Here is a 27,676-nt window from a genome sequence, read left to right on the forward strand (position 1 = left end):
TTTGCAGATGATATGATTGTCTATGTAGAATACTCCAAGGAATCTACAAGAGAGATTCTAGGACCAACATGTGAATTTAGCAAGGTTGCAGAATATACGGACAATGTATAAGAATTAATTGTATTTGTTTATACTAGCAATGAACAACCAGGAATGGAAATAAGTAAAAAACAGTACCACTTAAGTGGCACCAAAAATAGGTGTAAATCTGACAAAGTGTATACAGGATCTGTGTGTCTAGAACTACGAAACACTGATGCAGCAAATCAAAGAAGGCCTAAATATTTGTAGAGAATTACTGTTAGTGGTTTGAAGACTCAGTATTGTTAAAATGTAATTTCTCCTCAGCCTGGTGCACCCAGATCAAAATCAGTAACACTTTTTTTGTAGATAATGATAAACTGCTTTTAAAAATTATAAAATGGCAGAAGAACACAGATTGCTAGACCATTTGATAAAGAACAACATAGTTGGAGGATTTGATCTGAAATGTAGCTGATTTCAAGACCTTCTGTGAAGTTACAGTGATCAGGGTATTGAGGTAGACCCATAGAAAAAATGCAGTCCGTTGATTTCGATAAAGGTGTAAAGGCAATTCAGTAAATATAGCCTTTTTTCCACATAATGGAGTCAGAACAATTGGACAGCATATGAGAAAAAAGAATTTTAAACTATCTCTTATACCTAATGTGGCAATGAACTCAGATCAGAGATCTAAATGTAAAATGTAAAATAATACAATTGGCAGAAGAGAACAAAGGAGAGAAATCTTTGTAACCTTGGCTTAGATGAAATTTCTTACATATGACCAAAAGCATAACATAAATTGATAAATTGGATGTTGTTAAAATTAACGACACCACAAATTAATCTTTGTGGTGTGATTCTTGATTTCGACTCAGGTCATGATCTCATGGTTCATGAGTTCGAGCTCCTCACTGCTAGTGCAGAGCCTGTTTCAGATATTCTCTCTCTCTCTCTCTCTCCCTCTCTCTCTCCCTCTCTCTCTCCCTCTCCCCCCCTCTCTCTCTCCCTCCCTCCCTCCCTCCCTCCCCCCAATAAACTTAAAAAAAGATAAAAACTTCCATTTTTTGAAAGATACTCTGAAGAGAGTGAAAAGAAGTGGCAGACTGAGAGAAGATATTTGCAGATCACATATCTGACAAAGATTTTATATGTAGAGTACAGAAATAATTCTGAAACTCTATAATAAGAAAAAAACTGAATTAAAGAATGAGCAAAAGATTTGAACCCGAAACTTCACTGGACATGATGTATGGGTAGCAAGTAAGGACTTGAAAGATTCTCTGCATCATTAGTCATTAGGGAAATGCAAATTCCAGCCACAGTGAGATGTGACTGTACGCTTGTTAGGGTGACTAAGAAAATAAACAATCCTTCTCTCCCTAGCTGACAATATTAAGTATTAGTGAGGATGTAGAGTAACTGGAACACATACATTCCCACATACAATACATTGCTGTGGGAATGCAAAATGGTACAGCCACTTTGGTAAATCTTTTGAAAGCTTCCCATAAAGTTAAACAAAAACTTCCATGACCCTGTAGTTTTGTTTTTTAATTAAAAAAAATTTTTTTAATGTTTATTATTGAGAGAGAGCACTAGTGAGGGAGGGGCAGAAAGAGAGAGGGGAACAGAGGATCTGAAGTGGGTTCTGTGCTTACAGCAAACAGAGCCTGATATGGGGCTCAAACTCATGAAATCACGAGATCATGACCTGAGCTGAAGTTGGACGCTAAACCAACTGAGCCACCCAGGCGCCCTCCACCATTGTAGTTTCAATCCTAGATATTTACTCAGGAAAAATGAAGACTTAACAGTTCACACAAAAACTACATGTGAATGTCAGTAGCAATTTTGTTCAAATTGTTAAGTGCTACAGGCATTCTCCTGAATTGGAGAATGGATAAACAAAATGTATATCCATAGAATTCAATAATAAAAAAGGAATTATTGGTAGGGGGCACCTGGGTGACTTAGTCGGTTAAGCATCTGACTCTTGATTTCAGCTCAGGTCACGATCTCATGGTTTATGGGATTGAGCCCCGTGTCATGCTCTGTACTGATTAGTGTGGAGTCTGTTTGGGATTCTCTCTCCCACTCTCTGCCTCTCCCCTGCTTTCTCTCTCTCTCCCTCTCCCTCTCTCTCTCCCCGTAAATAAATAAAACTTAAAAAAAATGGAATTATTGGTACTTGCTACAACATTGGTGAATATCAAAAGTGTTAAGCTACGTGAAAAATGCCAGACTCAAAAGGGTACACAGTGTGTGATTTTATTTATATGACATTCAACAAAAGAGAAAAATTACAGTAATGGGAAACATCAGTTGTTGCCAGGGATTAGGGGTAGTGATAGGAGATTGATAACAGAGGGTTCTGCATCTTGGTTGTGGTTGTTTGATGATTCACGCTTTAAAAAGCGCTGCTGCTCACGGAGTGCCTGGATGGCTCTGCTGGTTAAGCGCCTGATTATTGATTCTGGCTCAGGTCATGATCTCGTGGTTTTTCTCATTGAACCTTTCGTCGGGCTCTGTGCTGACAGTGTGGAGCCTGCTTGGGATTGACTCTCTCCTCTATCTCTTTCTCTTCCTTGCTCTCTCTCCCTCAAAATAAATAAACATTAAAAAAAATCTCTGCTGCTTGGTTTATATCCCATACAGTTAAATCAGAATGAAGATGAGAGCCTTAAAGCCTGGCTTTGGGAACTGCTGGTTTTGGCTCGTACTTGAATCTTTGAATTCCTTATTCCTAGTTTAGGAGATTACTTTGTCTAGAAAATGTTGCATCATTTTTACTTTTGCAAAGATGAATTCAGTAATCCAGTGAGACTTCGTTTGTTCAGTTTTTATTGGCTTAAATAGTTGGTAAGTTAATACATAATCCAGTTTAAAAAACACATAAAAATGGAAAAGCTCTCTTGTTTTGTATGCTAATGACAAGGGGAAAAACCACACTGAGTTTATCTCCATTGAAACAATTGATAGTACAGATTTCTTTATCCCAGAATCACACTTGTGGAATATTGAATTATTTTCTAATTAAGTCGACAGCCAGAATTATGTTCATGTGTGGATTATATGTAAAAGCTCTTGAAATGGCACAGAAAACAATCTAAAAGCCCAAGTATAGTATTAAGTAACATGTTAAATTGGTCAAGTTCAGTATCCACTAAAATGTTTCAGTAACTTCACAGCTAAGTATGCAGTGCAAGCTCCTTACCCCAGGTTATGAAGAGTTCTGCAGTTGAAACTGTGGCTGAAAGCTATAAAAGTTGGAAAACTCCTACACTGAGAGTTAAATAAAATTGATTTTTAGGGGTGCCTGGGTGGCTCTGTTGGTTGAATGTCTGACTTCAGCTCAGGTCATGATCTCATGGTTTGGGAGTTCGAGCCCCAGATTGGGCTTGCTGTTGTCAGTGCAGGGCCTGCTTTGGAACCTCTGGCTCCCTCTCTCTCTGCTCCTCCCCACTAATATATTCTCTCTCTCTCAAAAATAAACATTTCAAAAAATTTGCTTTTTAATGTCCAATTTAGTTATCAACAAATTTATGGTAGTCTTAAAATGCTCTTTTTTTTCTTTCCTTTTTTTTTCCCCCAGAGAGCGAACAAGTGAGCAGGGGAGAGGGGCAGAGGGGGAGAGATAGAATCTTTACTTTTTAAATTATTTTTTTATTTTTTAAGTTTATTTTGAGAGAAAGCGCAAACTGGGGAGGGGCAGAGAGAGACTCCAAAGCCAGCTGTCCCTGTGAGTGCAGAGCCTGATGGAGGGCTTGAAACTCCTGAACTGTGAGATCATGACCTGAGGGGAAGTCTGATACTTAACCGACTGAGCCACCCAGGCCCCCGATAGAGAGGGGGGGGGGGGAGGGGGGGGAAAGAATACCCAAATGGGGGAGGGGCAGAGAGAGAGGGAGGCTGAGAATCCGAAACAGGCTCTAAGCTGACAGTGCAGATCCCAGTGTGGGACTCAAACCCACAAACCGCAAGATTGTGACCTGAGCTGAGGTCAGATACTTTATGGATTGGGCCACCCAGGTGCCCCTCATGTTAACATTTTTAATCAATTTTTATTGAGATGATTATATGTTCAGCGCATTTGGAAGAAAAATACCGAATGGGGTGCCTGACTGGCTCAGTTGGTTAAGCATCCAACTTTGCCTCAGGTCATGATCTCACAGTTTGTGAGTTTGAGCCCTGTGTTGGGCTCTGTGCTGACAGCTCGGAGCCTGGAGCTTGCTTCAGATTCTGTGTCTCCCTCTCTTCTCTGCCCCATCCCCACTCATGCTCTGTCTCTCTCTCTGTCTTAAAAAGTAAATTTAAAAAAATTAAAAAAAAAATACCTAATGGTCCCATGTACTTTGTCTAGTTTCTCCCAGGGGTAACAGCTTGGAAATGATAGCACAATATCACAAGATGAGATTAATACTGATTTTAATCTATAGATCTTATACAAATTTCTTGAGTTTTACTGGTGTTCGTGTGAGTAATTTTCTGTAATTTCATTATATGTATATATTTGTGTATTTACCACCACAGTCAAGATCCTTAACAGTTCATCACCACAGTAGTTCCCCTTTTATAATCACACCCCTTCCCTATCCCTAACTCCTGTTCTCCATTTTTGTTATTTTGTTATTTCAAGAATGTCACATAAGTGACACTGTACAATCAGATATAACCTTTTGGATAGGTTCGTGTATCTGCTACCACAGTCAAGATACAGAATCATGTGAACTTTTAAAAACTACTTATATAAACAGCTGTCTTGTTTATTCTTTAAAAAACTGAATGGTCTCATTATAATTTCTCCTAATTTGTTGGGGATTCACATTTATTAAAGATTGGGCAGTGAAGAAAAAGGGATCATGATGATGCTTTTGTTACTGGCCTTGTTTACCACTCATGTAGGTCCCCTCAAAGTTCTGGGACTTTGTAGGTATCAGATCTCATTTAGGGTAGACTATTCATCCCAGGACATATTTACTGGTTTGGCTATCGATAGTCTTAAAAATTTTTTTTAAGTTAATTTATTTATTTTGAGAGAGCATGAATGGGGTAGAGAAAGAGGAATTCTAAGCATGCTTACATGGTCAGCACAAAGCCTGACATAGGGCTCAAAATCACAAAACTGCGAGATCATGTCCTGAGTTGAAATCAAGAGTCAGACGCTTAACCAGCTGAGCCACCCAGGTGCCCCTGGAGATCAATAATCTTAAAATAGAGGTTTCCAGGCTAAGGTTCTGACAGTGGAGTCCAGGTTTGTGTTAATCATGTGGGGATCTTAAAACCTTTTATTATTTTTAGAAGTTGCATACTTATTGTACTTGCTATCCTAGCTCTTTAATGCATAGATAATTTGCTCTTGGTTAGAATTATTTCATCTCAGTTTGGGAAAACAAGCTTTTTTTTTGTGATCAGAAGCTCTGATTACTGGTTGACATGGTAAGAATTACTTGATTTGATAATTGGACCAAATTCTGCCATAGCTACTGTAGTCAGGCACAATACCTACTTACAAACTGTCAGTCTTTTGATAGCAGTGTGTGTGTGTGTGTGTGTGTGTGTGTGTGTGTGTGTCTTTTGAGCCTGTCAGGTAGTTAGTGCTCACTGATAAATTCTTGAAATGAATTGAATTTTTCATTAGGCTTCCCTTTGCCATGGGGATTTTTCAACTGTTTCAGCAGTTTCTAAATGTGTGTGTATTCATGGCTGGGAACTGCCTCAGTACATTTGGTAGTGCCTGCTCATTACCCTATATTAATTTTCCTATCTAATTTCCAACTTAAGTCTTACCCTTACTAATGAATACCTTCCTGTTCTTTCTCTTCATTGTACTATTCGTTTCATAATTTTTGAGGCTTTGTTAGCATTCGTGTACAGTTTTTGTTACTTTATTTGGAGGCTTAGGTTCAATAAAATGAGTTCTTGTTTAGCACAGTTCTACAATGTGAAATTTGTAATGACTGTTATTGAAGGAAAGCACTTACGGTAGTTTTCTATTCACTTTTCTATCTTCAGGTATAATTTTGGTATAATTGGCACATGATGAAGCTTACAAAACCTGTTACTTTGTGTCAGTTGCGACAAGAACCATAATTATAATGCTGGTATAGACTTGTGTGCACAAACAGTGGAGAACTAAGTCTGGATATTCCACTTTGTTCAACAGACTCGTCACTGTGTTGGCTAACAGAATAGTAGATTTCATTTAAAATAGTATCTTTGAGCAAAAAGAATCTTGGAAGTTAGGTACATTAACTTCCTTGTCCAGGTTGAGAAAACATAGGCAGAGAAGTTGAGTGGTTTGCTTATTTTTGGGGAGTAGTTGAAAGCTTGAAGGCTAAGAATATGCTGCAAACTCTTGTGAACTCAGGAGTCTTTGTATTTGCCAAAAATAGAGATGGGTCCAACCACCACAAGGTCTGAAATCTGTTCTCTGAACTTAGAAGTGATACTCAGTAAATCAGAATGATATGCTATATGTGGTGCAGGGTATAATATAAAGTAGGCACTTGATGAAATTTTGCTTATTGCTTGAAACATTGAAGGCTTGTGTGTACAATGAAGACATGATGAGTTCATTGTTTCATGTGGATTTTTTTTTCCTTAGCCGTTTGGTTTTCTTGTTAGTATGTAGTGTTTAATAATCATATCCAAATTACTTGTCCTCTCTGTACCTTAGTTTATCTTTCTTGTCCCACCTTCCCTCCACACTAGATAGATGAACATGCTTTGGGGACAAACCTGAGTGTAGTTTAAGTTGTTCTGTTAATGTAGCTAAAGTGAATAATAGAGTAAGTAGAAATCACAGTAATTATGAAGGATAAAGCTCTTATTTTCATTTTCTCCATTTGGTGATATATAGTTCCTTGAAGTGTAGCCCCTAAAAATGTTTGTTGTTTGTTTATTTGTTTTTAAAAATTTATTTTAGGTAGGTTCCATGCCTAGATTGGGGCTTGAACTCATGATCTTGAGATCAGGAGTTGAAAGCTCTACTGACTGAACCAGCCAGACACCCCTAAAGATGTTCATTTGATTTTTATTTATTTTTGAGCTTTTTAAAACAATTTATTATTTTTTTTAGAGAGAGCACAAGCAGGGGAGAGGGGCAGAGGGAGCGAGAGAGAGAGAATCCTAAGCAGGCTCCCTGCTCAGCACGGAGCCCCAGTGTGGGACTCCATCTGATGAACCTGATGTCAAGACCTGAGTCGAAATCAAGAGAATATTTTTTCTGTTCAGATGTTAGTGTTGCTTGTATGAATATGTAAATACACAATGCTGAGAAATACGTTTTTGTGGTAGTTGTTTTGATCCTGAAATTAGATATACATACTTTCAACATTCATATGAAATAGGATAGTTTATTGCTCTTTTTACACTATTCCTAGGAAATTTGAAAGGACAAAAAAGATTAAAAATTAGAAAGAAAAAGAAAATTTTTTTTTTACAAATTTTTTTAATGTTTATTTATTTTGAGAAAGAGTGAGAGCCCACAAGTCAGGGAGGGGCAGAGAGAGAGGGAGAGTGAATCCCAAGCAGACTCTGTGCTGTCAGCACAGAGTCTGATGTGGGGCTTGATTTCATGAACTTCAGGATCATGACCTGAGCCGAAATCAAGTGTCAGTCACTCAACTAACTGAGCCATCCAGATGCCCCCCAGATTTAAAAATTTTTTTAGTTATTCTTGCATAAATAAAATGGGGTCTTATGATAAGCTTAATATTTTTATTTATTTTAAAAAAATGTTTATTTTGGGGGGCACCTGGGTGAGTCACTTAAGTGTCTGACTTTGGCTCAGGTTATGATCTCGTGGCTCCTGAGTTCAAGCCCTGAGTCAGGTGCTCTGCTGACAGCTCAGAGCCTAGAGCCTCCTTCTGACTCTGTGTCTACTTCTCTCTCTGCCCCTCCCCTGCTTGCGCAAAAATACATAAACATTAAATTTTTTTTTAATGTTTTTATTTATTTTTGAGACAGAGAGCATGAGCTGGGGAGGAGCAGAGAGAGGGGGAGACACAGAATCCGAAGCCATGCTCTGAGCTGTCAGCACAGTCCCGACGTGGGGCTCAAACTCACAGACTGTGAGATCATGACCTGAGGCGAAGTCGGATGCTCAACCGACTGAGCCACCCAGGCGCCCCCATAAACATTAAACAAAAAAATTTTTTTTTCTAATGGAAAAGAGTGTGTGAGCAGGGGAGGGGCTGAAAGGGAGGCAGACAGAGAATCTGAAGCTGGCTCTGTGCTGACAGCAGAGAGCTCAACATGGGGCTCGAACCCATGAACTGTGAGATCATGACCTGAGATGAAGTTGGATGCTTAGCCACTTGAGCCACCCTAGTGCCCTGAAAACTTCATATATATACACACACACACACACATATTTTTAAAAATTAATTATTATATTTTTTTTGAGAGAGAACACAAGTTGGGGAGGGGCAGAGAGAGAGAGGCAGAGAATCTGCACTGTCAGCACAGAGACTGATGTGAGGCTCAAACCCACAAACTGTGAGGTCATGACCTGAGCCAAAGTCAGACTCTGAACTGACTGAGCTGCCCAGACGCCTCCCGAAAACTTCATTTTAACAATGTGAACAGTTCTCAGTGGTTCTACCCTACCCCCTACCTCACACATGCACAATACTCAGCACACACACCCCACGCTGTTATAAACTGTGGTTTTTTCCTTCCGTCAGCCTGAATTTTATAATAAATGCTTATTAGCACTTATTCTGTGAATTGACCTTTTTAAAATATATAACTGGTCTCTGCCATTAAATCCAATAGTTCATTTTGTAAATAGGTTGACTAAAAGCTAGAAATGATACTTATTTGAAAAAGGAAGAGAAGTGTAAAAAGTAATTCATTTAAAAATATTTTCAAGCAGTGCTTAGTGCTGATGTTTGTAGTGAAAGTACTTTTTCCCTACCCTAGTGTCCTAGAACGAAAACTTCACCATGGCTACAGAAATTGGTTCTCCTCCTCGTTTTTTCCATATGCCAAGGTTCCAACACCAAGCACCTCGACAACTCTTTTATAAGCGACCTGATTTTGCACAGCAGCAAGCAATGCAACAGCTTACTTTTGATGGAAAACGGATGAGAAAAGCAGTAAACCGAAAAACCATAGACTATAATCCATCTGTAATTAAGTATTTGGAGGTAAGTTAATGTGCTTCTGATGATCAAACTTTGTCTTTTTTTAAAAAAAGAAAGTTTTTAAAATACAGGGTTATAAGCATAGCTGTGTCCTTGGATTAATGGGATGGAGTGCAGTTCCAGAGTGCAGCTGGTCACCAGTACATTTTGACTCTTTGCATGTGTGAGTCTTCTCAAAAATTGTGAAATTTAAACTCTAATTTAGAAATAGGCCTTGTTCTAAAGTTCATAGCAAATCTTAGAAAGTGGTACTTTAATCCCTAGGCCAGCCTTAAGACACTTGTTAAACCCACGTACATATGAAATGTTGACACTACCAATATGAGGATATTCCTGTGAGAGCACACGTTCAGAATAGCGGTTCTGCGTGTCTGAGGCTCTGGCACAAGGCACAGGAACTCTTCAGGCCCTGCTGGTGGGTGGCACTCACAGGCAGGATAGGGGTCTGCAGAAACCTCTGTCTGATCTTTCTCCCTTTGAGTTCTTTATTTACTTGTCTTCACCAAGGAATTAGCCTCTGTGACTCGCTTTTGATTACTAACCCTATTACTTTGATCAGGTTTTGGTCTTCTCTGGCCTCCAATGAAGAAAATGTTTGCTTTTTCTTACCTGAGATCTGTTAAAGACCTGTTGGCATATTGGATATAATTAGTATGTTGCAGACATGAGAAAAAGATTCATTCAGAGGCGAAGACAGATTTAGGTTTTTCCAGGTAATTCAGTTGCAAAACTAGTCTAAGAGAGCTTGAGATGTCTTAAGACAACCAAGGGCAGGATACCAGAAATTGTTTTGTGCTGAGGATTTTGAAGAAACTGAAGACATCTGCCTATCTATCCCTTATTCTTTTTCCTTTTATTAAAGTATGGTGAGAATGGTCAGCAGTATCTTGATGATTGGTTGGGGATGAGGTGTAGTAAAGAGAGGAGGGAGATTCTAAGCAATGTAAGTAGGGTAAGAGCTCTCTCTTGAGCTCTCTCTCTTTTAATTTTTAATTTTTTTAAATGTCTTTATTTTTGAGAGAAGGGGAGAGACAGAATATGAGTCGGGGGGAGGGGCAGTGGGTGGGGGGGGAGAGAGGAGGGAGAGAGAGAGAGAGAGAGAGAGAGAGAGAGAGAGAGAGAGAGAGAATATGAATCTGAAGCAGGCTCTGAGCTGTCAGCACAGTGCCCAACACGGGGCTCGAACTCACCAACCGTGAGGTCGTTACCTGAGCTAAAGTCAGACACAACTGACTGAGCCACCCAGGTGCCCCTGATTTTTAAAAAAATTTTTTCTGGGGCACCTGGGTTGCTCGGTTAAGTGTCCGACTCTTGGTTTTGGCTCAGGTCATGATTTCACACGTTGTGGGTTTGAGCCCCACGTCAGGCTCTGTGCTGGGAGCTCAGGGTCTGCTTGGGATTTCTCTCTCCCTCTCTCTCTGCCCTTTCCCCATTCATGCTCGTTCTTTCTCTCACACACACAAAAATAAACAAACATAGAAAAAAAATTTCTTTCTGTGTTTATTTTGAGAGAGAGAAGGAGTGCTGTGGGCACATGAGTGGCAGAAGTGCAGAGGGAGGGGGAGAGAGAAAATCCTAAGCAGGCTCTGTGTTGTCAGTGCAGAGTCCAAGGTGTAGCTTAACCTCACCAACAGAGGTCATGACCTGAGCGGAAATCAAGATTCTGGTGCTTAACCCACTGAACCACTCAGGCACCCCTAGGATAAGATCTCTTTAAGATACCCACTGTTATCTTTGTGTTAGAACCTGTGAAAAGGTTTTAATCCTATTTTCTCCCCATTTGATAGCAGCTTACATTCTGTTAATGCTTACTTTAGTTTGAAACTGAGTATAATGCGCCATATGTTAATTAATTAATTTGTTTATTTCAAACAGAATAGAATATGGCAAAGAGACCAGAGAGACATGCGGGCAGTTCAGCCTGACGCAGGTTATTATAATGATGTGAGTATTAAGATGTGTCACACTAGTTTAATAAAACCTCTTTGCTTGGACATTTGGACCTAAAACTATGTGACCTCAAATGCAACATGGAATTTTCTTTTTACAGATTTATAATTAAAACAAAAGATTCCTAAAGAGATAATATAACATGTATGTACTCCATTGGTTTTTATCTCAATTAAAATTTTTCTTGTACTCTAATGGTGGGTGAACTTTTTATTTGGGGCCTAAAGCCATGTCTAACAAAAGACCACTCCCTCAAAGTCTGTGGAATACGAAAGCTAATTTTAAATTTGGCTTATTGTGAAACATGTTTTTATTATGTTGACCTTGAGAGGTAATTGGTGAAATCTGGTACTTGATTTTTTTGTTTTTTTTATTAATAATGGGCATTTAACTGTCCTGTGTCTCAGTTTTTTAAATTTAATTAATACTGATTATTATCTATAATAATAGTTTTTTGAAAGTCCTGTATAGTCTTGAATTTGTCTTTACATGTTGAAATAATTACCTTGCTCTGTCCCTGGTTTATGCTCTGTGCATAATCAGGAGCTCTTTAAAACCCAATTTTCTCTTTTTGTAGCTGGTCCCACCTATAGGGATGTTGAATAATCCTATGAATGCAGTAACAACAAAATTTGTTCGAACATCAACAAATAAAGTAAAGTGTCCCGTATTTGTTGTTAGGGTAAGTATTCTTTTGGATGTTTTTTGGAAAAGTTAATCCTGAGTTAATCTGTACATATGCTTAACAGGACAGAGAAAATTAAATTATTTTAAATATATATCTGGTATGAACATTGGTGTGTTGCTAATAAATCTTTTGAAATACCCAGTCACTTACCTACTATAGCCACATTGAGTAAGATACTGCTTTTGGATTGTTCTTCATGTTACAATTTCCATAGAATTCTCTGCGCAGGCTATGGATCTATATTGCAGCAGGTCTCGGACTTGCTCTTGAATAGGGATGCTTTTGCTGCTGTTTAGAAAGTGCATCTCAGGGTTAATGAAGACTGTTAGGTGTCACTAGTAAGGAAAACACCTGAGAAGAGCTAAAGACCAATGGTCAACCATAAATATTAGCTCCATTAAGGTACATAGTAGGTACTACATACATTTGCATGAAATTAAAAAATGTATATTTTTAAATAAATAGTGGATTGACATGGTTCAAAACTTGAGAATTTGAAGGGGTTTGGAATAAAAAGTCTTCCCATCTTTGTCTCCCAGGCATTCAGTTAATATTACCATTTGTGATAGTATAATCATTTTCTTTGTGATTTGCTAAGTAAGAATGTACTTGTTGGTTAGCAGTACATCAAGTCCAGAAATGTAAGATAGCTAATAGAGTTGAGCAAATAAGAATTGGGAAAGAAAAAAATGGGACAGAGAAAAGAGAGTTATAGCAAACATTGTGGCAAATGAGCATAATAAGCAAGTTCTCTGATACTAGGTATGGCAGACAGCAGACAGAACTCAGGGTCTGGGGGAGATGCTACAGTCAGTCTTCTGTCTCCTGTTTGCTCTAGAGGCCTAAAGCAGTAGAAAACATCAGTCGAGAAACTTATTTTAAATTTTTTTTTTTTTCAACGTTTATTTATTTTTGGGACAGAAAGAGACAGAGCATGAACGGGGGAGGGGCAGAGAGAGAGGGAGACACAGAATCGGAAACAGGCTCCAGGCTCTGAGCCATCAGCCCAGAGCCCGACGCGGGGCTCGAACTCACGGACCGTGAGATCGTGACCTGGCTGAAGTCGGACGCCTAACCGACTGCGCCACCCAGGCGCCCCATATTTTAATGGCTATTTTGTTGGTAGAGCCAACCAGTATGTTATATAATTTTGTTTGTCAGGAAATTTGGTAAGAGCTAATTTTATTTTTAACATTTATTTATTTATTTATTTACTTTATTTTTTTTTAACATTTATTTATTTTTGAGACCGCATGAACAGGGGAGGGTCAGAGAAAGAGGGAGACACAGAATCTGAAACAGGCTCCAGGCTCTGAGCTGTCAGCACAGAGCCCGACGCGGGGCTCGAACCCACGGACCGCGAGATCATGACCTGCGCCGAAGTCAGACGCCCAACCGACTGAGCCACCCAGGCACCCCTATTTATTTATTTTTGAGAGAGAGAGGTGGGGTTTAGTGGGGGCAGAGAGAGGGAGACAGGATTCAAAGCAGGCTCTGCTCTGTGCGCATAGACTCTCACAGCTTTGAAACTGTGAGATGGTGACCTGAGCCGAAATCAACAGTCAGTTTCTTAACGGACTGAGCCACCCAGGTGCCCCGGTGTGCAGCTGACTTTAATATCTTCTTAGCATAATAGAGAATATCTTTTTTTTTTTTAACTTTTTAAAACATTTTTATTTATTTTTGAGAGAGAACATGAGCAGGGGAGGGGCAGAGAGAGAGGGAGACACAGAATCTGAATGAGGCTCCAGGCGCTGAGCTGTCAGCACAGAGCCCCGCTTGGGGCTTGAACTCACGGAACCGCGAGATCATGACCTGAGCTGACATCAGATGCCTAACCGACTGAGCCACCCAGGCACCCTGAGAACATCTTTTTTTTTCCTTTTCTTTTAACATTCTTTTTCTTTTTAAAAAAAAAAAAAATTTTTTTTTTAACCTTTATTTATTTTTGAGACAGAGAGAGACAGAGCATAAACGGGGGAGGGTCAGAGAGAGAGGGAGACACAGAATCTGAAACAGGCTCCAGGCTCTGAGCCATCAGCACAGAGCCCGACGTGGGGCTTGAACTGATGAACTGCAAGATCATGACCTGAGCCGAAGTCGGATGCTTAACTGACTGAGCCACCCAGGCGCCCCTTAACATTCTTTTTCTTAATGTTTATTTAGTTTTTTTCAGACACACACACACACACACACACACACACACACACACACACACACACAGAATATGAGCAGGGGAGGGGCAGAGAGGGAGGGACACACAGAATCCAAAGCAGGCTGCAGGCTCTGACCTGTCAGCACAGACCCCGATGCAGGGCTCGAAATCACAAACTGTGAGATCATGACCTGAGCCAAAGTCAGACACTTAACTGATGGAGCCACCCAGCCGCCCCAGAACATCTTTTGAAATGAATAAAATCTGAGCGTTTTGCATCACAGTACAGAAGGGTAAAACTTTATTTGTTGCAGTTCATTAGATAAATTTCTTATATGGTGATCAAACTGTAAGATCTTAGGAGACACTTGCACATAGTGGAGGCAGAGTCCAAATTATAAGAAATTAAGACATAAAAAAAACAGGGTCCTGTGCCTATAGTTGGTTGCCTGTAGTATTTACTTGGTTACAATCCATAGCAGATAACAGGAACTAGGAAAGTAGGAAGATTTTATTCATAGTAGTCAAAGTCGTGATGTGCAGGTAAGCAGTAAAAAGCCAGGTTTACCAAGTAGTCTTTTTTTTAATTTTTTTTTTTTTTTTTACCTATTTGAGAGAGAGTGCACGTGCAAGTCGGGGAAGGACAGAGAGGGTGGGGGGGAGAGAGAATCCCAAGCAGGCTCTGTGCTGTCAGCACAGAAGCCAACGTGGGGCTTGAACTTGGAAACAGTGAGATCATGATCTGAGCCGAAACTAAGAGTCAGACACTCAACCAACTGAGCCACCCAGGCGCCCCTTATTTTTTTTTATTTATTTTTTTTTTTAAATTTTTTTTTTTAACATTTATTTATTTTTGGGACAGAGAGAGACAGAGCATGAACGGGGGAGGGGCAGAGAGAGAGGGAGACACAGAATCGGAAACAGGCTCCAGGCTCCGAGCCATCAGCCCAGAGCCCGACGCGGGGCTCGAACTCACGGACCGCGAGATCGTGACCTGGCTGAAGTCGGACGCTTAACCGACTGCGCCACCCAGGCGCCCCCAGGCGCCCCTTATTTTTAAAAATTTTTGTTTATTTTGAGAGAGTGCGCAAGCAGGGGAGGGGTAGAGAGAGAAGGAGAGAGAAAGAATCCCAAGCAGGTTCTGAGCTGTCAGTGGGGAGCCCTATGTGGGGCTTGAACTCACAAACTGTGAAATTGTTGACCTGAGCCGAAACCAAGAGTCAACACTTAACTGACTGAGCCACCCAGGCACCCCCCAAATAGTCTTTATTTTATGTATCTCATCCTGCTATTCTGATAAGCACACTTCAGTTTTCAAGTATGTGTTACAATTTTTAGTTTGGAAAATGCAGTTGTTGTATTTTCATTTCATGTATTTACATTGTCTAAGGAAAATTAGTGTGTAATCTGTCATGGAAACTTGAAAATAAAAAGTTGAGAAAAAAATGTTGTGTTTTGAATTGATAAGCATATGTCTCAGATTTCCTTCTGTATACAAATAATGGCATTAAAATATTGCTGTAGTGTTAGTCGTGAGTGTTGTATTACATGTTTTGGAAAGTAGATTAGTATAAGACTGCTTGATACTGTGAACAGAGGAGAGCTTTTTAAAGTACATTTAGTTGCCAGGAAAAGTTTGATAGCCTTGATGTCCTTAAATTAGCTTTTTTCATAAAACACCACTAACTTTTCTGCTTGAATTGGTCCACTAGCAGATGTAATTCTTTTTTTTTTTTGGTGACTGACCATTTTATTTGTTAGCCTGCCTTGTATCCTAGAAAAATGTGGTCTTTGCAAATTTTGTTTTTAAAGGTTCTTTAATGTATGTAGGTATATGTAACTTAATCAGATACTTACAATATATTTACCATTATTTAGTTTATGGGCTAAAGTGCTAGAGCTTTCCCTGCACTGTGTTAACATGTTTTTTGTTTTTTTTTTCTGACAAAGTACTTATAAATCTGAACTACGATTCAGTGAAAGTATTGTCTATTTAATGGTGATTATTGGATATTTTATAAATCCTTTCTAAGTGCTTTAAAAATTAACTAAGATTGAGGAATTGTGACCTTGGATAACCTGTCTTCTTTTTCTTTCCTAGTGGACTCCAGAAGGAAGACGTTTGGTCACTGGAGCTTCTAGTGGAGAGTTCACTTTGTGGAATGGACTCACCTTCAATTTTGAAACAATATTACAGGTAACAGTAATCATCAGACTGTAGCATCCTCCTGTGGTCCTGTAACGAACTGGAGATACAGTTACTTTGTTGGTGTTTTAAATTTTTTTTTTTTTTTTCAACGTTTATTTATTTTTGGGACAGAGAGAGACAGAGCATGAACGGGGGAGGGACAGAGAGAGAGGGAGACACAGAATCGGAAACAGGCTCCAGGCTCTGAGCCATCAGCCCAGAGCCCGACGCGGGGCTCGAACTCACGGACCGCGAGATCGTGACCTGGCTGAAGTCGGACGCTTAACCGACTGCGCCACCCAGGCGCCCCTCTTTGTTGGTGTTTTAAACTTGAAATTGGACAAGTAATTGTTGTGAGTTGATGTCTGCTTCTGTAAAGCCTTCTGTCATATATTCTTTTATATAATGTTTAAACTGTTTTATGTTTTCACAGGCTCATGATAGCCCAGTGAGGGCCATGACTTGGTCACATAATGACATGTGGATGTTGACAGCAGACCATGGAGGATATGTGAAATATTGGCAGTCGAACATGAACAACGTCAAGATGTTCCAGGCACATAAGGAGGCGATTAGAGAGGCCAGGTTTATACACAATATACCATTTTCTGTAGTCCCTATTGTCATGGTTAAATTATTCTCTAAGTGTATTCTGGGTGCAGAGATGCATGGGCTCTGTCAGATTCTGGGATACTTTCTGCACCCTATAAACACAATATTTTTCTTTGTTTTCACACATTCACCATTTTGCTGGCACTTTTCTGAAGTAGTGTTGTCCCGGTATCAGCCTTTGCAATATGTTAGAGATGTATTGTCTGCCGCATTTTGCACTGGTTTTCTCTTTTCATTTATGGTTAATAATGTGTATACGTTATTCCTTTTTATTACCTACTGTGTAAGATAAGAATCTTTCATTCCAAATAAAGAATTCAGTCTTTAATTATACAACTGAATAAAATCTAAAGCCTACAGAAAACACCTTCAGAGTTCACACAAAATACAAGAAAAAAAGGCTTAAGTGAAGACCTGGTTGGCTTGGTTATGCCACGACTTCAAAAGGAAAGTGTAGTAGGACTAAAAACTCACAAGTGACCCTGGATGTGGCAAACGTTAATGGAGTAATGAATGGGTTCTTCAAGCTTTGAAACTGTAAGCAGACCATTGTCAAGAGGACTCTAGGACTTTTTCTTCTGATTCACTGTTGAGAACATCAGTTATGCAAATGTATAATAATAAGTGGAGTTTAAAGTATTTTCAGTGAGTTGTATATTTTTACATATCAATGAGATATGCATAGTAAAACTGGAAAACAAAGTTTCAAAAACAAGCCTGACGAATTGCTGCAGCCTCAGAATAAAGCTAAGCAGCATTCTTTACGGTCGTACCGCCCATGTGTGGGAGGAGGTTGACATCTTTATAGAAACATCATCCGCTGCAGTCACTTGTTTCTACGTTCAGAGCCTTAACAAAAATTGTTGGACTGACATGCTTCTGCAAAGACTGTGCTGTAGTGTCCTGCCCATACATTGAGTTTTCACAGTTGGTTCTTTGTTAGTCACAGGACCCAAAAGTTCAAGGAAGTTCTTAGAGGTAGATGAGAAACGTGATGGTCTTTCATGGCAAGGAGGTAAAGATGGCAAAATCCTTTGCAGGAGATTACCTTTGGCTTCAAACACAGTCTGAAGGTCCCTGTGTTAAAGTTTTCCCTAAAAGGAGCAACATTCATGGAATAGCTTGCCAGGGAGAAGGTGTGAAAGTTTTCCACAGACCTTGCAAATAAACGAGAAACATTGTATGTAGTGATGTTTAGCCACAAGTTTTAAAGAGCCTGTCCAAAATTTTCAGCTCATCATGTCATGAAGTGTCCCAGGCAGAAGAAGCTGATGCTAATTTTTGGAGCGGTATTCCTAATGTGATTTAACAGCGTGTTTGTAGGAATATTGCAAAAACAGATTTCATTTAGTTTCTACACTTAAATGAGCTTCACGTTTTCTGTTGGTATGACAGGAAATATTCTGTGGGGAGTGTGGGAAGCATCAGTGCTAATAATACACCGGTAAAGGTCTCTGAATATCAATGATTGAAAACTAAGACGCAACTGCTGTGTTAAATTCTTCGTTTGATGAGATGCTTTTGTTAGCTGACAACATTCTCTTTAAGGGCTTCTTCACTCTTGGAATACTTCCCTCTCCTGTTTATAACGCAGCACAGTGTTTTTATTTTTCCCTGTCTGAGAAGCACAGATAATCTGTTAAATGCTGACTTCTTTCCCCTGCTGTGTGTCTTCATGTAACAGTTTCTCACCCACGGATAATAAATTTGCTACATGCTCTGATGACGGCACTGTTAGAATCTGGGACTTTCTTCGTTGCCATGAGGAAAGAATTCTCCGAGGTACGTGTACTAACAGTCCTGATTGGAATATTTAAATAGGGAAGGCATTTGTGGTTAAATCATCACAATACCACAATACCAGCTTACATCTCCATTCAATTTTTTTACATATACACCGTCTCCGCCAGCCTCTTTAAAGAAGCCTGAACTCTCTTTCTGGTTCACAGTCATTTTGTAGATTTTTATTACTACTAAAATCTTTGAATTCTTTGAGCTATAAATTAAATACAACTGTACCCCTTCTGTCATTCCACCCCCCTCCCCAATTACTTGCTTATCTGTATTTATCTGTTAGGGCTATATTCCATTTCCTGTCTTGTAGCCCAGGTAGCTTTCTCCAACATAATGACACTATATTTTTTATTTACATGGCTCACATTCTCCTGGTAGTCCTATTACAATGATTACCTGAAGTATCAATAGCTGTACTTCTCATTATTGCTGTTTCTGCAAGCAGGTGTTTAAAAAAATGTATTTTTTTAAAGTATATCATATTTATACATTACATGGCCCACTTGTTATTAAATTTTGGAGGGATTTCTTGTTTACTTTTATTGATTTCATAATTAGAAACTAACGTTTATGAATTACTCCCTTCTACAAAAGAAATCCATAGTTTTACCTTGGATTAGGTTAGTTTTAAAGTAAGGCTCTGAAAATGCTAACAATTTATCAGTACCATTTATGTGAAATCAGTGGGTGTTAGGGAATTAACTGTTTTATATATGTAATACAAACATTGAGGCAAAAACATTTACATTTAATAAAAACATGTAATCTCATTGGTTTATTGTTAACTAGGAAGGTAGTTTTCTCAAGTGCTTAATTTGAATTTGTACTGATTTAACAAACATTTTACTTCAATCTCTTGATTTCAGTATAGCATAAAAGTAACATCTTCCTCTGACACATAAATGCAGGGTAGACACATGAGTACCATAGACATTGGGTGTCAAGAACTTACTGTTCAGCAATTTTCCTTTCCTGTCAAGTCTTGATTAAATTATAAGCTTTTAACAATGTTCCAGAACTTTATAAAGCCTTCAGTGTTGATGCTTTCTAGATAAGAAAATAAATGCCCTTGATATTTAACCCATATTTCAAGCCAGTAGTTTTTGAAATCATATTTGTTTAAACATTCCTGGCTTTGCACATTTTGTTTGGGTTCATCCACAGTACTTACTGTATGGTGATAGCTAGTATAAGGATATAGTACGTATTAAAGAGTGTACTCACTATGACAGCTATAATATTGTGTAATTTCAGAACTAGATGGAATCTTTGGAGTTATTTAGCTGGAGTTATTTTATGGATGAGCATCATAACCCAGCAGGAGTAAATGACATGTTCAGGGTCATCTGAAATAAGTTCAGATCCAGGACTAGAATCTTATCACTTGACTCCTTGCCTAATGCTGTGGTAATGTTGCATCTTTCCTCACTCTTGATAGAAGTCTTCGCTGTTAAACAGAAATAAGATGGACAACTTTTTCTGGGCTTTGAAAATCCTAAGAAATAAAAAGGAAACAATAATTGTAGTTACTAAAAGCAATATTCTAAAGTATCAAAACAATTATTTTTACAGAGGACTAGGGAGGACCACAATAATTGTGAAGTCTGATTTAAAATCACTATGTATCTTGGATTAAAAAAGAAAACCTGACATATGATAACATTTTTCAGTTTCATGTTCCAGTGAAATGTTACCCAATTTGGTGATGCAGCTGTTTCTAAATAGTACTTAAAAAACTTTTCCTCTGGAATGTAGAATGTATGTGAGATATTCTAGCAGTTAAATATTTTCAGATTTGAATTGAGGTGAATTTGGATAACGGTAAATGGATGCTGAGTTATTATCTGCTCCTGTGGCTTAAAAAATATACCAGCATCCTGTCTATATTAATTGAGAGTAGAATTTTCTTCTTTATGTGGGGGCTCTTTTAATTTTAAATTTAAACATTTTAAATTTTGCTACGGAAATTTCAAACATACAAAAGTATAATGAACTTCCATGTACTTTTATGATATGTGTTCTAGCTTATTCATGATTTTTGCTTCCTTTTAAAAATATTTTTTCTTAGTACCTCCATGAGTATATGGGACCAATATAAATCTATTAAACCAAGTTAATTGTATCTCCAAGTAGTAGTTCTAGTAGCAGGCAGGTCTGGTATAGTAGATAAGTTATTAGGTTCCAAGTATCCATTTTCTGTCATTCCCTGTTTTTCTAAATTTTCTGAAATTTAGCAGTGATTATAAAACAGTAAAACTGGTGTTATGATTTTCCTGTTCTTTGCTTGTGGGTTGAGGATCCCCAGGGTGATGGGATTCCAGTTGTCTCAGGGCTGCTGTGAAATTCTTCATATAAAATTTGAAGTGAATTTAATTTAGCTTTTATACATAGAAAATTGGATCACAGAGTCAAATAAGGATAGGATCTTCCAACATCTAAAATGCCAGTTGGCCTCTGTGAAGGGTTGCTGTTCCTGTAACCCACACAGACTCTTAAACACTGGGCAGGTAAGCATACTCCTGCATCATGTTAGTGTTGTACATTAGACTGCAACTTGGGTTTAACTATAAGGAAAATATAAGAGCATTTTAATTGAAGGGGGTGTTTATGATCATGTAGTTCAACTCTATCAAATACTTAACCTTTTCTACATCATTCCTAAAAACCAGTCTTCTACTCATAAACATTTTTAGCATTCTAGTATTCACTACTTCAGATGATTCTCTTTTCCAATTTTGGATAGCTCTAGTTTTCAGAAGGTTCATTCATTATATCAGAAATCTGCTTCTGTATGACTTGTCCTGCCTCTGGATAACAAAAAAATTAGTCTATACTATACTGTCTTCTTCATGGCAGCCCTTTATTTGAAGACTGTTATCATGTCTTCTTAACGTAGACCGTCAGCTGTAAGAATACAGGATCCCTACGCATGGCAGAAGCCATGATATCCTACTACTGACCGCAGGATTTATGGTTACCTTTAAGTGTCCTTCCTGAGATCATTCTCATGCTTCTTGGAAAAGGAAGAAGTTACACAAGAGAAAGCAATCAGATTTTTAAGGTTAAAACGAACACAGACCTATCATTAGGAGATTTGCTACTCAAAAGATGATGGTGATTGGTCCATAGGTATGAAATTGAATAGACTGCAAAATTGAGAAGTGTCATATACCAGTCATTACTAAAGCACATGCAAGTCAGCATAATTTATACACAGTTATTCTTCTTTTGTTTTGTTTTGTTTTTGAGAGAGCAAGCACGCACAAGTGGGAGAGGAGGACAGGGTGAGGGAGAATTTTGAGCAGGCTCCATGCCCAGTGCGGAGCCCAACGCAGGTCTCGATCTCACAACCATGAGCTTATGACTTGAGCCGAAACCAAGAGTCAGACACTTAACCGCCTGAGCTGCCCAGGTGCCCCTATTCTTTTCTTTGGAGCACTCAGTATATGGGCTGGGATTAAAAGAACCTTTAAGCACCAGGAGTACATGAGACTAAATGAGTCTCTGGTTTACTGATACTTCTCCATTTGACTCCAAGTGAAACAGAGCCATTAAAATTAATGAGCATATGCTTCTACCATTGGTAGATGAATCTTTTTAAAAGGTATGACCCCTCTCCTTCTTAAAGTTTAATAGTGGGGGTGCCTGGGTGGCTCATTCAGCTAATTGATTTGGCTCAGGTCGTGATCTCATGGTTTGTGGGGATTGAGCCCTGCGTCGGGCTCCACGCTGTCAGTGTGGGTGCTCTCTCCCTCTCTCTCAAAATAAACATTAAAAAAAAAAGTTTAGTAGGGAAGATAAGGTATTTTCACATACTTAAGATGGTGGAGAATATGGAAGAAGAGCCAAGATAGCGTTAGAAGTGTAGTTTTACCAGTTTTATCAGAGGTCATGATAGTGTTAGAAGTGTAGAGTTAGAATGCACATGAGAAGGGGTAAAAGCATAGAATCAATAAGAACACTGAAACGAATTTTAGGAGCATAATACTCTTAAAAAAGAACCCAGGTTACAAGTTTTAGCATGCTTTAGTTTTTGTTTTACCTTCTTAGTTTTAACTATAGCCGACATATTACACTTAACTATGTATTGGGCATGTTCTAAGAACTTTATTTAATCTCTGGTAACCCTGTGAGCTGAATACTGTTTGTTCCACACTTCAAACGAATAACCAAGGTATGGAAAAATTAAGTAAACCTGTCTTAAGGTCAGGTAGCTTATAAGAGGTGGGACTAAGATTTGGACCCAGGGTTTTTGGTCCAGAGTTCATACTCAACCTCTATATTAAACTGCCTCTTTTCTGTTTTAAAATTGATATCAACATGGATGTAACGATGTCTTCCTAAGCTGTGATGACAGAATTGTAGAGTTTCTTTTGGGGGTGGGAGGGAAGAGGAGGAGTGTAGTTAGAGGGAAGTAATTTAAGTACTCAAGGTCATTTTACTATTCTTTAAAACTGTCCATATTACAGGTTTTCAATGTATGATATATTTAACAACAGAAAAATTAAACTATAATGAATAGTTTAAACTGAATGGGTTATAAGATATATGCTGGTTTATATAATAAGGACATGGACATAAGGAGTTATCGTGAGACTTATTCGGGGGTAAGGTCTGTTTTTAGTTTTCAGATCTAGCACTCATGGAGAGGAAATGAACCCCTGAGTACACACAACTTAAGAAGAATATTATTAGTACTTTTGATAAATCCCTGTGTATGCCTTCCTTATTGCATTGACTGTGGTCTTTAATAAATGACATCAATCCCTCTGCAAAGATCTTTTGGTTCAGCAGTGTGTTTTGAAATTTGTGAAGACATGTTTACGAAGTCTGAGTATTCCAAAAATCTTTGATGCTTTACTGGAAATAATTTTACTTATTAAAGTAAAATTGGCAAACCACATAGTTTATGATTAAGAGACCTACTTTATTTCTATAATGTTTTACAAAACATTCCTCAAGATCCTCTGTTCTCCCCCAGACAAAAGCCAGAAACACCCAGTTTCCTTTAAAAGATCCTATTAAAAAAAAAAAAAAAAGCAAAGCAAAAAAGACTGTATCAGAATAACTCCTTCCACTAACATAGCATATTTTAATATTAAAGCTCTTCAAGGACATCTTACTTAATCATCCAAATAACCATGTAAACCAATTTTACTTATGGACACTGATTTTCTTGGTGTTTCCTTATTTTGAGGAAGTTTATTCTAAGGCTTTTTTCCTTCTCTCCTGTAAGGACTGGATTATGGTAGGTTCTTCTATGTAAAGAATCATCTGAGAATGAGTGGGAAAAAGACTTAATAAGTCTTAACAAGACTTCTAAAGCATATTATTTGGAGAAATTAGTAGGGCTCTGAAGTACCCATTTTGTTTGTTTATTTATTTATTTAAAAAATGGATATTTTGAGGGGGAGAGAGCGAGAGCAGGGGGAGGGGCAGAGAGAAGGAGAGAGAGAATTCCCACTGCAGTGTTAGCATAGAGCCTGATGAGGGGCTCAAACCTGTGAACTGGGAGATCATGACCTGAGCTGAAATCGAGTTGGATGCTTAACCGACCGAGTCACTCAGGTGCCCCTGAAATATTGATTTTACATGGTACATTCACATTTTTACAGGAATTGTTTTCAGATTTTTATATTGGGCTTTATTCTTTCTGTCTCTGTACTTAATTTCAAATGTTGCACATAATATGACAAAAAACTTGTTGAAAATAGATCTGTGGCTTTCTTGGGAAGCCAGAGTTGCATGCTGTTGCCACCAACAGTGTTTTAATTAAGAGTCTAGCAATTTCCAGACACTTCTATATAAAAGATTCTGGTTTCTTGACAGCAACAAATCACAATGATTAATAGTTTAGGCAGTTGAGGGGCACCTGGGTGGCTCAGTCATTTAAGCGTCTGACTTTGGCTCAGGTCATGATCTAGAGAGTTCGTGAGTTTGAGCCCTGCATGAGGCTCTGTGCTGACAGCTCAGAGCCTGAAGCCTGCTTCCGACTCTGTGTCTACCTCTCTGCCTTCCCTGCTCATGCTCTGTCTCTCTCAAAAATAAACATTAAAAAAAAAATAATAATTTAGGCAGTCGATTCCCAGAAAGAGTGTATCGCTTCAGCTATTTATTTATTTATTTATTCATTTATTTATTTATTTATTTATTTCTGAGAGAGATAGAGACAGAGTGTGAACAGAGAAGGGGAGAGAGAGAGAGGGAGATATGGAATCCAAGCAGGCTCTAGGCTCTCAGCTGCCAGCACAGAGCCTGATGCAGGGCTTGAACTCATGAATGGTGAGATCGTGACCTGAGCCGAAGTCGGACACTCAACTAACTAAGCCACCCAGGTGCCCCTGCTTCAGTTTATTTTGAGTGAGGCTGAAATTTCCATTTGGTGATGAATTAGTTACCTGGTTATATTGTTAGAGCTTCCCAGCTAATTAGATCTTTCGTAGTTAAAAAAAATTTCTTTAGGGGTTCCTGGATGGCTTAGTTAAGCATCCAGCTCTTGGTTATAGTTTTAAATTATTAGTCATATTTTGAGGTGGGGGGTGGGCAGAGAGAGGGTGAGAGAAATCCCAAGCAGGGTCTGTGCTGTCAGCACAGAGCCCAACGCTGTGCTCAAGCTTATGACCTTTGAGATCATGACCTGAGCCGAAACGAAGAATCACCCAGGTGCCCCTATCTTTGGTAGTTTTTTTTTTTTAATGTTTATTCATTTTTTGATAGAGACAGAGCGTGAGTGGGGAGGGGCAGAGATAGAGGGAGACACAGAATCCCAAGCAGGCTCCAGGCTCTGAACTGACAGCACAGAGCCCGATGTGGGGCCAGAACTCACGGACCGTGAGATCATGACCTGAGCTAGTGTCGGACGAGCCACCCAAGCTCCCCTCTCTGGTAGTTTTTAAAGTTAAAATTCAGAGCATTGCAAAGAGCTGATGAAATTAGATAAATAGGTAATATACTTTTGGCTTTTTCAGTTTTAGTGGGTAGATCCTTAAATGATTAAAGTATGATACATTAAAAATAATTGTCAACGAGGGAGGTTAAGTACCAAAACAAATACTGTGTTTTTTATGTTTTTTGTTTTTAATTTAGAGAGAGAGTGAGCAAGTGGAAGCAGGGGAGAGGGGCAAAGGGAGAGAGAGAATCTTAAGCAGGCTCTGTGCTCAATACAGCCCGACATGGGGCTCGATCCCACGACCCTGGGATCTTGACTTGAGCTGAAATCGAGAGCTCAACCGACTGAGGCACCCAGGCATCCCAATACTGTTGTTTTAATAGTTACTTTTTCCCTTTATATTTTAACGATGTGTCAGAAAACCATTTTAAAGTTTGATTTATGTCCTATGTCTGGAATCTATAAGAAGCACCTACAGTGCTATGGTCTCTTTAGTTATAGAGAGACCAGATTAAGAATTTCTGTTGAAATCAAGAAATGGTATTTCTAAGTCCTATCCCATCCACCCCCCCCACCCCATTTATCCTTTTTTATGGATTATTTCATAAACTAGTCTTAGTTTCCCCAACATGCACTAATAAGTTTTTCAAAGCCAATCTGCTGAATCCTCTGTTTTTTTCCCTTTGAAGGTATTTTGCTGTAACTCTCTTCGCTCTCAAAGAGCAAACTTTACCATTATTAGCATTCTTTTGGCATATCACATTTTACTTGGATGATTAGCCCAGTGAATTGTATCTGCTTCAATTTGCTGATATCTTTAAATACTGTATTGGTCCCTAGGGAATACTAGGAAGGCACAGCCACCACAGGGGGCCAGCAAGCAGACCTCCCAGTTTGGGCCAGGGAACATTTAAGAGCTCACACGGCAGCCCTCTCATCTTTCTATAGGAAAAAGTTTCCATCATTAAACCCATATATGATATATCCTCCCCACCCCCTGAATTCTAGATCTGTATATAATAAATCCAACCCGACTTTCAAACATAATGCTTTAAATATTTGAAAATGGCATTTAAGTCTCTCTTACCCAAGTTGAATACTTAATCCCTTTACTCTTTCTCATGATTTCTGGACCGGCTGCCATTTTGAGCATCTGTAGTCCAGAATTAAGCTTCACCATTCTGAATACCCATTTTTGCTAAATGGGGGAAGGCCGGACACCATATGAATTCACACTAATCATCTAAAACCTGCACATTTTTTAAAGTTTATTTATTTTCGGGGAGAGAGAGGGAGCTGGGGAGTCCCAAGCAGTCTCTGCACTATCAGCACAGAGCCTGAGCTGAGATCTAGAGTCAGCTACCCAGTGCCTCTACATTTGTTCTTATATAAACTCATAAGCCAGAATTAAGGTTGAAAACCTTAATACTGGGCCTTATATTTATCTTCAGTTAACATTTTATGTATTAAGTCATTAAATTTAACATCACAGTATCTTCTTGAATCCTAACACCTAGAGAACTGCCAGCTTTGGATCACCTGTAAATTTACAAAGCTGGTCATCTAGATTATTAAAAAAAGATGTTAAACGGGACAGAGGCCAAGGAAAGAACCTTGCAGCCCTCTCTGCAGACTTGCATCACAGGTAACAAAACATCTAGTGGAAACTAACGTTGGAAATGACCTTTCAGTCATGTGGCTATAAAGCCATGATCTTCTGCCATGATCCACAGACTAGTTCAAAAGATTGCCTATTATTTGACTATAATTTCATTGACACTCCTTCAGTAATTCTGAAAAGAAAATTAAAAAAAGGATTGTTTTAGCATAACTTATTCCAAACCACTGGTTTTTGGTGGAGGCAGTAATACCCTGTAATGAACACTTTATGTAAAATAGATTTTTCTTCTCAAGAGTGTGCACTGGTGGTGCCTTTATAAAAAAGTTTTATGTGTAGTGGTCATTATCAGTGAAGATAAAGAATGTTTTCAGCACTCTAAAGATTCCTTCATGCCTTTTACTCCACCCAAACCTTTTGTTAGGTAGGTTAGACCTTCAAATATATTTTCTTTAAATTACTTTCCCTTTTTTTCTACTGTTTTTCAAGGGGTTTTTTGGGGTCATTTTGTGGTTTCTTTCTATCATCTCCCTTTCCTTTTTGTAGAGTTGTATTAATTTCCTTGATTTGCCTTTGTGTTCTTTCTTTTATTTTTCAATTTGTTTA

At 38.7% G+C, this 27,676-nt stretch overlaps 1 protein-coding gene across 7 annotated transcripts in view; it reads left to right on the forward strand.

The window, feature by feature from the left end:
• The window catches only part of WDR33 (WD repeat domain 33), a 124,535-nt gene that overhangs the window by 30,782 nt on the left and 66,077 nt on the right, over positions 1 to 27,676 (forward strand). For all 7 annotated transcript variants that reach the window (XM_086718306.1, XM_086718305.1, XM_086718307.1 and 4 more), the window contains exons 2-7: positions 8,953 to 9,179; positions 11,052 to 11,120; positions 11,704 to 11,808; positions 16,071 to 16,166; positions 16,591 to 16,742; positions 18,454 to 18,551. In XM_086718306.1, the coding sequence (XP_086574432.1) occupies positions 8,976 to 9,179; positions 11,052 to 11,120; positions 11,704 to 11,808; positions 16,071 to 16,166; positions 16,591 to 16,742; positions 18,454 to 18,551 (724 nt within the window). In that variant the 5' untranslated portion in view covers positions 8,953 to 8,975. The remainder of the gene's footprint in view (positions 1 to 8,952; positions 9,180 to 11,051; positions 11,121 to 11,703; positions 11,809 to 16,070; positions 16,167 to 16,590; positions 16,743 to 18,453; positions 18,552 to 27,676) is intronic.

This window comes from Puma concolor, chromosome C1, assembly GCF_028749965.1.
Source record: "Puma concolor isolate L17-30 chromosome C1, mPumCon1.1.hap2, whole genome shotgun sequence".
In the NCBI taxonomy this organism is placed as follows: domain Eukaryota; kingdom Metazoa; phylum Chordata; class Mammalia; order Carnivora; family Felidae; genus Puma; species Puma concolor.